General features: G+C 38.3%; 5 protein-coding genes across 5 annotated transcripts; 3 read left to right on the top strand and 2 right to left on the bottom strand.

The window, feature by feature from the left end:
* Positions 1–461: 461 nt before the first annotated feature.
* On the top strand, positions 462–1,688 carry BATDEDRAFT_91206 (uncharacterized protein; the record flags this gene model as incomplete). Its single annotated transcript, XM_006681483.1, has 6 exons — positions 462–672; positions 748–847; positions 929–1,027; positions 1,112–1,160; positions 1,251–1,418; positions 1,521–1,688. 6 exons carry the CDS (start codon positions 462–464, stop codon positions 1,686–1,688), a joined length of 795 nt encoding a protein of 264 aa, XP_006681546.1.
* Positions 1,689–1,893: 205 nt separating this feature from the next.
* Positions 1,894–3,358, bottom strand: BATDEDRAFT_13685 (uncharacterized protein; the record flags this gene model as incomplete). The annotated part of the gene is made up of 5 exons (XM_006681279.1): positions 1,894–2,191; positions 2,299–2,543; positions 2,644–2,808; positions 2,869–3,027; positions 3,098–3,358. The coding sequence occupies 5 exons, from the start codon at positions 3,356–3,358 to the stop codon at positions 1,894–1,896; spliced, it is 1,128 nt and encodes a 375-aa protein (XP_006681342.1).
* Positions 3,359–4,239: 881 nt separating this feature from the next.
* Positions 4,240–6,008, bottom strand: BATDEDRAFT_13601 (uncharacterized protein; the record flags this gene model as incomplete). Its single annotated transcript, XM_006681269.1, has 6 exons — positions 4,240–4,372; positions 4,446–4,759; positions 4,846–5,006; positions 5,094–5,409; positions 5,480–5,797; positions 5,901–6,008. The coding sequence occupies 6 exons, from the start codon at positions 6,006–6,008 to the stop codon at positions 4,240–4,242; spliced, it is 1,350 nt and encodes a 449-aa protein (XP_006681332.1).
* Positions 6,009–6,518: 510 nt separating this feature from the next.
* On the top strand, positions 6,519–8,296 carry BATDEDRAFT_91122 (uncharacterized protein). Its single transcript, XM_006681482.1, has 6 exons — positions 6,519–6,575; positions 6,675–6,748; positions 7,491–7,560; positions 7,627–7,696; positions 7,769–8,018; positions 8,112–8,296. Exons 1-6 carry the CDS (start codon positions 6,525–6,527, stop codon positions 8,242–8,244), a joined length of 648 nt encoding a protein of 215 aa, XP_006681545.1. The 5' UTR covers positions 6,519–6,524; the 3' UTR covers positions 8,245–8,296.
* A 717-nt stretch (positions 8,297–9,013) lies between these two features.
* Positions 9,014–11,249, top strand: BATDEDRAFT_91121 (uncharacterized protein; the record flags this gene model as incomplete). The annotated part of the gene is made up of 7 exons (XM_006681481.1): positions 9,014–9,049; positions 9,662–9,700; positions 9,774–9,867; positions 9,965–10,198; positions 10,274–10,363; positions 10,442–10,711; positions 10,794–11,249. The coding sequence occupies 7 exons, from the start codon at positions 9,014–9,016 to the stop codon at positions 11,132–11,134; spliced, it is 1,104 nt and encodes a 367-aa protein (XP_006681544.1). The 3' UTR covers positions 11,135–11,249.
* Between the last annotated feature and the right edge of the window lie 116 nt (positions 11,250–11,365).

The following is an 11,365-nucleotide window of genomic DNA, read 5'->3' as shown; positions in this document are numbered from 1 at the left end:
GCACATTGCATTGGTTGGTACAATAAAAAGGTTATATTTTTGATTTATACTATACATTTTGATTGAAAGTAGTATTGTATGCTAATGGAATTTGAGCCTGTATTGCTAGTTCAAGATTAGTATTTGAATTACAGCCATATTCACGTAAAACGAAACACTTGCATTTTGCAGTGATCGACTGTTGCTTTGAAACTCCAATATCTTAAACACTCGGATATGCGTGTCTTGGTTCAAATGAACAATGAATCTAACAGCTGTTTCTACATTAATGTCATGACGTTTTGGTTTTAAAAAAAGAATGTAAATCATAATGTGAAGATTGTTCAGTAAACGATCAACCGTGTCATGAGACTGGCATTTTTATTTCGTGTTCAATTTTACAACTGCTAAAATAAAGCTCAAATTATTTTTGAATTCTGATTACATCTTTCAACCAAAACTTGGTATTCGGTCAATTCAAGATGCGATCATACACTACCACAGGACTTGCTCGGTCTTCTGTAGTAAGACTCGGAGAATTTAAACCTCGACTTATATTCGGCAGTATGATAAAGCCTGTATTTTCTTTTACTGCTGCATTGCGGTTGAAACCGCCTTGTTTGACCAATGTTCGCAATGCATCCTCAAAGTCAACCACTATGCGAGGAAGAGTCATCACCACCATGATTGCTGGTAATATGATAGTGCTAGGTTCTTGTCAACCCAGATCCTTGATGTGCTGATATGAATACTTTTTGTTATTGATAGACAAGTATATTCCTCCCTCTTCGCTTCCAGCACCCATCAACAAGGCCAACTGGAACATTATTTGGGAACGCATCAAGAAATTAGTGTTGGCAACATGGAGGTATATCAATGTAACAATCTACTGATTATTCTTTTCCATTTGAGATTAATTCAGATGGCTTTATTGGCCATATTTCTGCAGTGTGTATCAGGTTAAAACGACTACAAAGGGTTGGAAGCCTCGTGCATTTGCTATAGAGGCCGAAAAACTGTATATTGCAATGAACAAGGCATATGCCAGGTAAGTGTAAATGATTGTAATACCAAATTAACTATTTTCATTTAATAAACCAGAACTTGTCAAATTTTATCATCAAACTTGCAGAGGAGATCGAGCAGAATTAAGCAACTGTGTTACGGATGGCATGATGTCAGTAAGTAGAATTGCTACTGGTTTATGGATTAAGATCACTACAATTTGGCAGTGCTAAATGAGATGTGTCAGACTGACTCTATGAACAAAGGCACTCAGTCCAGAGATCAAGGCAATGCAGCGTATTGGTAAATTTGTGTGGGATTCTAATGGATCTGATCGTCGTCCACAAGTTGTTCATCTGGCCACTGCCAAGGTTGCTACCGAGACTGGTGATATGCGTTTATCTCAAATCACAGTTCGTGTCAATGTCAGACAGGTTTGTCATTTATTTTATATCAACTTGAATATCACTGCAGAGTTGGACTCTGACTCGTCTAGAAATCAAAAATTGCATGCATTAATATATACATATTTTCAGTCCATGGCCACTTATAAGGACGACACTCTGATTGCCGGAAATCCAGATACCTATACCAGCATTGTTGAGCACATTGTGATGGAAAAATGGTTGGATGGCAAATGGGCTAATCGTCCTTGGAAAATTGCTGGTAAAATCCAACCTAGTAGCAACTCTGGATCCAAATAAACCATTTTCTGATCAGATGATAGGCAATGTATTTAAAGCGTTTTTGTACTAGTTAGAGATGACGTTCAATTGAATGGTTTTGTACAAAAATGTACAAACACTTGTGAATTTCTATTTGCTAATCTGTCGGGTTCAGAATCAAAAGTTTATTTAGCTTAGCAGCATAATAAAAGTTTGTCCATCTGATCAAAATGACACCCAACCGTTACTGGACGTTGTTGGTTAGATCCGCGCCAGTCTTTTGATCCATAATCTCCCCAATGTTTTTCATGGTTGTCTGAGCGATTGCTTCAAGTGCTTCGTTGGTTAGGAATGCTTGGTGACTGGTAATGATCACATTGTTGAATGTCATGAGACGCGCAAGAATGTCATCTGTCATGACCTTGTCAGACATGTCCTCAAAAAAGTAGGCAGATTCCTCTTCGTACACATCTAAGCCAGCGTACCCAATCTTTCCAGTCTTGAGTCCTTCAATCAAATCCTTTGTATTTATCAATGGACCTCTGAATTACATATTGTAGATTGCAGACCCAGACAGTTGACAACACATGTTAAAAAGTCAATACATTCAATGAATCATCAAGCGGGATTTTAATAGACAGTCTATTACCTTGAGGTATTGATGATCATGACTTTGGGAACCATCTTTTTGATACTCTCGGCATTAATGATGTACCGAGTAGAAGGCATCAATGAACAGTGCAACGAAATAATTCGTGATTTTTGATAAAGCTCATCGATTGTATCCACATATCGAACGTTTTCCCAAGAAGCAACTTCAGTACTGCGATACAAATCATAGCAAAGAATTTGGCAACCAAAGCCCATCATGATTTTGATGAAGCATTGTCCAATCTAAATGAATTGTCAACATTCGAAAATCAATGTTGTAAATCAATAAACCAAGTTGAACTCCATACTTGTAATATGCTTAACAAATACAATTCAAGACTACCTTTCCAGTACCAATGACACCAACAGTCTTGCCATGCAAGTCAAATCCGACAAGATTGGCAAGAGAAAAATTGCCTTGCATAACTCTGCTATGAGCATGAACAATTTTTCGATTGAGAGCCAAAATCAAAGCAGCTGCATGTTCAGCTACAGCATAAGGAGAATACTAGCAAAATGAATTAGGGCAAGTCACATTCCAAGTCAATCTATCAACAAAATAGCTCACTGCAGGAACGCGAACAACTTGCATGCCAAGATCATGAGCAGCCTTCAGATCTACATTATTGAAACCCGCACAACGCAGTGCAATACACTTTACTCCAAGTCCATGAAGTTTGGTAAGAACATCGGCACTTGCAACATCATTGACAAAAATGCAAACAATCTAAATAGAGCGACAAAAGTATGAAATTGTTAGATATATTGATAATGCAACGCTTAAACCCAGATCTTACCTGAGAGCCAGCAGCTAGAGGTGCGGTTTCTACAGACAGCTTAACCGACAGATATTTAATGTCGAAATCTCTGTCCTGTTTAAAACGATTGACAGCAGCCTCGAACGATGCGGTCTCATGTGACTTGAAGTCGAAAACGGTTATGGTTGCATCTGGAGCATTCACAGCACAGGGAGCAACTCCAAGCGAAGGACGGAATCTTTTGGGTCCTTCAGCCAGACTCTTGGAGATTGTAGCATTAACCGACTCACTGGAATGCATGATTTCTTTAAGTGCAGTTATATCGATGCACATCATTTGTACGCCGCATGCAGCAGAAATCAAATTTCCATCAATGGGCGCATTTCCAGACTAACAAGTTTAAAGTAAATCAAAATACAATCCCACAATAATCGATTATTTTTTAAATATTAATTCATACCAGCAAAGACTCGCCAATAGCATCGCCAGGGTAAAGAGTGAAAAGCTTCTCCGATTCTTTTTGAGCAGTCATGCCAGGCTGCTGACTCGTAGCAGAGCCTTTACACACATCGACAGATCCTGCAAGAACAACAACAAACTGATTGGGATCTGAACCCACACGAAAGGTGCATTCACCCACAGCGGGTTTAATGATTTTAGTTTTTCTGAGAATGGAGAAGATGTCTTCCTCAGACAGCCCTGGCCATAGATTTTTAAGAGCAGAGATATAGCCCAGAGGTTGAGGGTCGACTAGATTGCAATGTCAGGATTAGGGTTAATATATTTACGCACACAAGTAATCCTGAACAGTAAATCGTATGGATTGATGAATTCAGTTTATAATAACAAGCAATGTTCATCTATAACACAGTCGAATACCTTTCATTTTGTGGATAAAAACAGTTGAAATGGCAATTACCAAATATAAATTAGAACGATAATGCGAGGAAGCGATGCGGATGTACAGCCCAATGACACGTTGTGACTGATTTTGTCGGTCCGAAGAACAAGTCCGCATCTGTCCATTCAATTCACCAGCAGATTGCTACTGTAAAGAAATGATTGACATCAGCTTGTTATTCTATTAAATGTATTGCACCAAGATCTGGTGTTGTTTAAACATTGGGTTTTTATAAATCATGGTTTATTGTATACTAATGCTTGAAATCAAATTCGACTATTTAAACAGTCGTCACTCCAACCTCGGCCGCCTTGTTATCCTCATCTTGTATAGGTTCCTCGGTAGTCTCATAATTCTCCACCTTCATATCATTCAGTCCAAAAGCTTCGTTTTGCTCCCATGTGCGATCGTATCTAGATATATACAAACATTAAAACTGCACACGTTCAAATAAAGCTTATATACACGGCCTCACTAAAAACTCACATCTCAATCTTCATGTTGGGATCCTCATCTGGTGCATATGGATTCTGTAAATGCGAATTGGCAAGAGGATCATCCAATATGAGAGTGACTGGTCCCTGTTTCATCTTCACCACACCCTCTAGTTTCTCTAGAAACAATTCAAATCGGGTCTTGCTGCCCTCGACTGCAGAATCTCCTGCTGTGAATCTAGCGCGACCTTTGAGTTCATCGTAAACCTGAACAAGAAGTCCCTCAACAGTGGTGAACCGACCACCAAGCGTTCCCATGGACAACTCCAGATCGATTTCTGGAATTTTAAGACTGCACGTTTCCGACTATAAAACAGTGTTTTAAACAATGGCTTAAAAACTTATAATTACAAAGTAATCTGCCTCATACCAGCAACTACTATTTACAGTACCTTTAAAATGTCACGGCTCAAATCTTCAACATCAGTCATGACAAGAGTAATCTTTTTTCCCTTTTCAGAAATTGCTCCACCAGATTTAACTTCATTGCTCTTATAGCCACACTTTTCACAGCTTGTCGCCATAATAATGACTTCCTTAAAATGAGGAATGTCTGGCAGTTTAAATTCAAGCCATGAGTAAAAAGTCATAGATTGAATGTCCAGCTATACAACTATGCGTTTAAATCCAATATTCTTACCAAGCATATGCATCTTGGTATCACAAGGACTGTGACAATGAGAGCAGTTTCCAGGAAAAACATGAACTTGCTCGTTAAGTGGAAGTTCTTCTTCTTTCTCGTCATAGTTGTATCCCATGGCTTCCAGCTGTTCACGAGTACGTTTGTATGCGGTTGTCTTCATATGAGGATCGCTTGCTGGAGCTTCTGGGTTCTCAATGTAACTGTTTCCAGAGGGATCGTCAAGAACCATGGTGAAATCCTGCTTGAGATCCATATATGATTGCATGGTCTCTGTAACTTGATTGATTTTTTCATACGCTTTTGGATCTGAAACCTAGCTTAACAAAAACGAGTAAGCTGCCATAACATCCAGAGATTGCAATAGTTTGATCTAGATAAACTACCTTGCGGACATCCTGTTGTTGCTGCAAACCTTCCACCGCACACTGCAGTAGACCTTCGACAGTTGTCAGCACACCCTTTTGGGCAGGAATCTCAAAATCCAACTCCTCAAACCGAATAGTAGCAAACTCGGACTTGACAATCTGACGACTGATATCCACCTTTCCGCTGATTTTAAGAGTCTGATGAATTCCAAAATCGGCCAGTGTTGATGCAGACTGCACCTCATTGTTACGAAGAAAACAATGAGGACATTCGAATGCCATCAACACCACTTCCCGAAAATGAGGAATTACAGTCAGTAGCAATCTGGTAGTGCCCTATATTTCAAAAATAGTAATGTCAGTGTAAGACATGCAACAACGATGCATGATCATGGCTTGAATGGTGGATTAGATTCGACATCCAAACTATACAATGTACATTTTGACCACAGTTGACACAGTACGACTCGATTTCAGTAATACGCTGTTCACCATCGATATTTTCAAACAGTTTATCATCATCCGTCAAAGGTGTTTCTGAAGCCATGGCTGCAATGTGCTTTGATGGTTCAACTTTAAAGCTCAAGGCAAAGGAATAAGAATGGAGAAAAAAACTATTTATTTCAACCCAATTTCACTGTTTCGAACCCATTCTGACAGCATCCAGCAGGCCAGCATTACTATGTTTTTGAAACGAGTTTTTGGTTTGTAAAACTGCACGATCGAGTTAATGTACAAACTGTATCTAGGTGGAATACCAAAGATCGTGTCAGAACAAGACCAAATGAGTAGTATTTCCTATATTAAATCAAGTGGAAAAGCAGGTTGTTCATCAAATTGATCGTATCAACAGTTCAGATGGTTGCTGCAGTACAGAAGATACGATCGATAGATGTTCATGGCACTCCAATCAACAACTACTGATATTCGCAAATAATATCAACAAGAGTGAAAATTTGGGCAAAATCAAATATTAAGGCCAAATTAATGATTGATCGCCAAAATCTGTTTAGGCCACATTGAGCTTTCCCAAACATTAACTGTCAACGCATTAACATTCAGGATGAGCAAGCCATGGATTGAGATCAAAGAGGACCAACAGCACGCAATAGAGGTTTGTGTTTTTAATTCAAAAAGTTTTGTATATTGTTAGAATGCCTTTGAATTTACAAGGGTATGATAATAACTCCAATTCTCTTTGTATAATCATTAGCACTTTTGTATTCCTAGACACTACTCCAGCGATGTGTCCAGCATTCTTATTCCTCATGGTTTGATTCGCGACCGGTAAGTGCTTTCATTTCACTAGCATCACTTCTTGGTTGTTGCAATATACATTATAGTTGATGAAATTTACTGCCGTACTCACGTAAAATGGAATACTTTTATATTTAACTTGCAATGGCTGTTTTTGGGATAGATAATGGTTGAATATTTGTTATACTTTCCTACTACACTTTATTCTTGACTCTTTCAATGACAACATCCATCATATGATATAATCAAACTATAGTTTTAAACTGAAATGATTTTTTGAACCTTCCTTTCCTCGCCTGTGGAATGGTCATGTATTGTATGGTCGACAAGTTTGAGACCAGACTCATGTGTTTCAATCCAAATATTGGGTTCGATTGTTTTGATTTTATTAATCAAACTCTGTAAACTCCTATATCTTGATCTCGGATACATTCGCGTTCCAGCCCAAGAAAGCGATGATCGTGCATCTTGGAAATGCACTATTGTTTTCATGCCAATCACTCAATGTTTAATATGGTGTTTGGATTGGATGAAAAGAGAACTGAACAAGTGAAATATGCTGAAACTGTGATGTGAAAATTCGTTCAATTTTATACAAAAATGAGCAAAGACTGATGAATTTCGTCAAGGAGTTTATGGCACAATGTTGTACTGTAAACTGACCAATCATTTTAAAACTGGTTGTTTATTATGCATCTCTGTTTCGTGCTCCATTTTACATGAGTTTGGCTGTAAAAAGTATAATACATTTTAACAATTTGTTGAATAACAGTGTTGAAAAGCTTGCACAACTGATTGCTGCAGATAGCACTAAACCATTGGTTGCATGCTGCGTTCTCAAGGTAATAACAACCTTATTTTACTGTTGGTTGTATTTAGTTAAATTTTGTAATTGACTTGTGATCTAGGGAGCACACGGTTTTTTTGCCAACTTGACCGAGCATCTTAAAAAACTTCTCAACAAGGAGGGCAAATCTAGTAAGATATTAAATTATCATTTGATTGGCATGTTAAAGATTTTGATTTCTTATCGTGTGAACCCTTTGCCAGTCCCCATGAGTTTTGAATTTATCAAGGTCAAAAGCTACGAGAATGATCAATCTGTTGGAGATGTCAAGATTTCGTTGTCTGAGGAAGATTTAAAGGGCTTTCGTGGTAAAGATCTGCTGATTGTAGAAGATATTGTCGATACAGGCAAAACCATGGTTGGCTTGACTGAGCTGTTGAAGAAATATCAACCGGCAAGCATCAAAGTTGTCAGTTTATTACTCAAAAAAACCGATCGCAGCAACAACTATGTGTAAGTATCGAGTTTATCATTAGGCGTATTGCCTTTTGAGCCTGAGAACATATGATAAAATCCGTGATATTTATTTTATTCTTTAATCCGTAGCCCAGACTATGTTGGCTTCTCCATTCCGGATCTCTTTGTTGTTGGATACTGTCTTGACTACAACGAGGTATTTCGTGATCTGGATCACATTGCTGTCATTAGCGAAACTGGCAAGGCAAAATACACCGTTTGACTATAGCTCCATTTCTGCCATTTCCAAATGAAGCTCCTCCAGTTTCTCATTGATTTCCTTGACTGTTTCTTTTAGTCTGTAGTTTAAACAAATTAGGAATAGTAACGCTTAGAAAAATATGCTAGGGATGACAAGTCAAAACCTACGCAGTCTCGCAATCTGGCAAATCGCTCGAGTAGTCCTGTTCACCAAATGTACTCTCTGTCAACAAAATCTGGCGCTCGACAGTTTTAGTCAACTTGAATTGCTCTAGTTTCTGAATCTGACGAATAATATCTGCAATCGCATGTTGATTGTACTCGGACTTTAAAATTAGCTCGACCTGTTGGATCTGTACAATGAAGAGTAAAACAAAATACAATCGGATTGTAGAGTTGTGTCGATTAGTTCCGAATTGACCAAACAGCACACGAGCATGTTTTAGAGCAGACTTGCCTGCTTGCTAATCAGCACAAATGAGTCTCGAGCAGAATTTGCAAGCACCACAAAGTCTTGTCTGGAAGCCTGGCCAGATATGAACAAATCGAATCCTCTAAACAACACATTAGCAATTTGAATAGACACAAGTGTAGGTTAATCGATACTACCTTTCGAGTCCAGAGTATACTTGAGCACGGTCTCCTTGCAGTCGAGTAAAGTCAAGCAAGCAGGACAGAGTGTTCATGGTGGTGATGCTCAGTTGCTGGTTTTGCTTCAACCAAACCCATAAACAGCACCCTCAGGATTGGGGTTGAAGTTGTGCAAGTTGTTGCTTGTTGTTTGCACACTAATGGGGAAAAAAGACAAGCAAGTCAATCCGGCGGATGTGAGTAGACTCAAAGTCTAAGATGCTCGACTATGGCTAGAGTCGTACTGCTCGTAGTTTTCTACTTTACTGCTGTATTCACACAAAATACAACACTTGATTGGGATATTTAAATATTCGTTGCATTGTCGTATTAGATATTACTTTAGTTGGCATTCTGGATTCTTCTTTCAAACCTTCATACAAACTATAGTTGTTTCTTTCTCATAATCATACATTGTACGATCACCAAATTCATCCATTGCAATCTAGATACTGATTCAAACAGTTTTAATGCTCTCAAGTCTACAAACTCCTATATCCTAAAAACTCGTACGTTCGTGTTCTAATTCAAGAAAACAATGTCTGGAATGCAACCGTTGTTTTTATCTTGATCATCTAGAAACCAGTCAACTAAAGAGTTCAAAAAACAATGCTGTCTAGTAAACTGAAAATCATTTCATGAAACCTGTGTTTTACGTGAATACGGCTGTAAACGTCTTTAGCCCAGTGTCCATACACTTGGCAGCATGCTTTTTTCTAGCTTTGGTTTGATAGTTGCTGTATTTTCATCTAGTACTAACCTTTTCTGATTCAAAAAATTCATAAATGATCCATCTTTTATGGATATAGGCTTTGAGAAAACAGCAAAAGAAAAAGGAACTCAAAAAAGTAAGTTGTTTTTGGTATTTCTAGATCTACAGCTTTGATTGCTACAGCCTAGTATTTACTATTTTTTAAATAGAACAAGGAGGATAAAAAAAAGGGTAGACTGGTAGCTACTAGTCAGATCAATACGATCAAGCTAGAAATTGAATTCCAAAAACTCAGCGAACAAGGTATTCTATTGATAGACTTCAAGGCTGGTGTGGGTCATGCTCAGGGCTCACTATGGTATTACCAGCATTGCCTTGGTTTGACAAACTGTTTTTATAGAGATTTTAGGAACAATCGATGCAAATGGTAAACACCGCATTCGACAGATTCAGGATAAAATTAAAGAAATCAATGTAGCAAGAGAACAGCTTGGATTGGCACCCAAAGAGTTAAAACTTGAAGATCCTGCAAAAAATAAGTCGAAAAAACCTGAAAAAGTCTATAAATACTATCATCCTACGTTTAACCCTCACGGCAAACGCAAAGGCGAGGATAAACTTTTGGATGCAAATGGTAGGTTAAAAACATCAATTAAAATACACGTGTGCTTAAATGTCTGTTAAATTCTAAACACATGGTTTATTCTAGGTGTGTCCGATGATGAAGTAAGCGATCAGGGCTCTGTCAAATCATCAAATCACTCTGATCTAGAGATCACACCAAATAAATCCGAGCAAGGTATGTAGAGTTTGAAACAATGCCTTCAACAGTTGACATGACATTGCTTAAACAATACAAATTTGAACATGGCAAAAGGTATAATCGATCTGTCACACATTCCAATTCCAGAAGGTATTGCACCAGAAACAGACGCACAGGTTTACAATACGATAAAACTTGATGAAATCGTGGATGCTACAGAAACTGTTCGTAGAGAAAAAGAGCGTGCTATACAAGAACAATTACAAGCTCAACAACAGCAAGAGGCTTTAAATATACCATATATGCCCCAAATGCAGCCATATAATCCAATGATTCCGCCAAACTATATTCCTGGTATGTTTCCCCCTGGATATCCGATTCCGGGTAAGTTTAAATGGAGCTCAACTGTTGAATGATGATAGATCAGTGCCGATTTGAAATCTAACCAGATCCGACTCAACTTTAGGTATGCCATTTTATCCTTTTCACCTTCAACCACCTCCTATGCTTGTGCCACAAGTTGGCATGCCATTTACACCGTTTCCTGGCCAATTTCCCAATCCATCACCTTTTCAATCTCGCCCACGACAACACCATTCGCGACAGTCAAGACCACAAAAGCCACAAAAGCCACAAAAACCAGTGCCTCTTCCAAACAAACCTGCTACTGCAAATGTTATTTCAGCTGCACCTCAGATTCGAGATTTACGAAAAGAACTTACAGGATTTGTTCCAGCTGCAGTGCTAAGAAAAAAGGCTCTTGCTCATCGAAAAAAAGAATCCGAATCTGTTGAGCCAAAAGAATGACTCGATCAATCTATTTTTGCTAAGCCATTGCAATAATATCTGCTGTATATTGCCATACATTCTTTATTGTAACTGGGTTTTAAATATATGATGGATTGAAAGCCTTGATATACAGAAAATATCATTTTGTTTTATTTGGAGATCAAGACTGAAAGCATGCCTGCCTATTCTTGCAAGAATCCAGCCCAGCCATACAAACACCATTCTGATCATCTGCCCGCGACTAAATAT

Source organism: Batrachochytrium dendrobatidis (assembly GCF_000203795.2).
Source record: "Batrachochytrium dendrobatidis JAM81 unplaced genomic scaffold BATDEscaffold_12, whole genome shotgun sequence".
NCBI classification, from domain to species: Eukaryota; Fungi; Chytridiomycota; class Chytridiomycetes; order Rhizophydiales; genus Batrachochytrium; species Batrachochytrium dendrobatidis.
The sequence above is the reverse complement of the archived record's forward strand: the minus strand, read 5'-3'. Positions and strand labels throughout refer to the sequence as shown.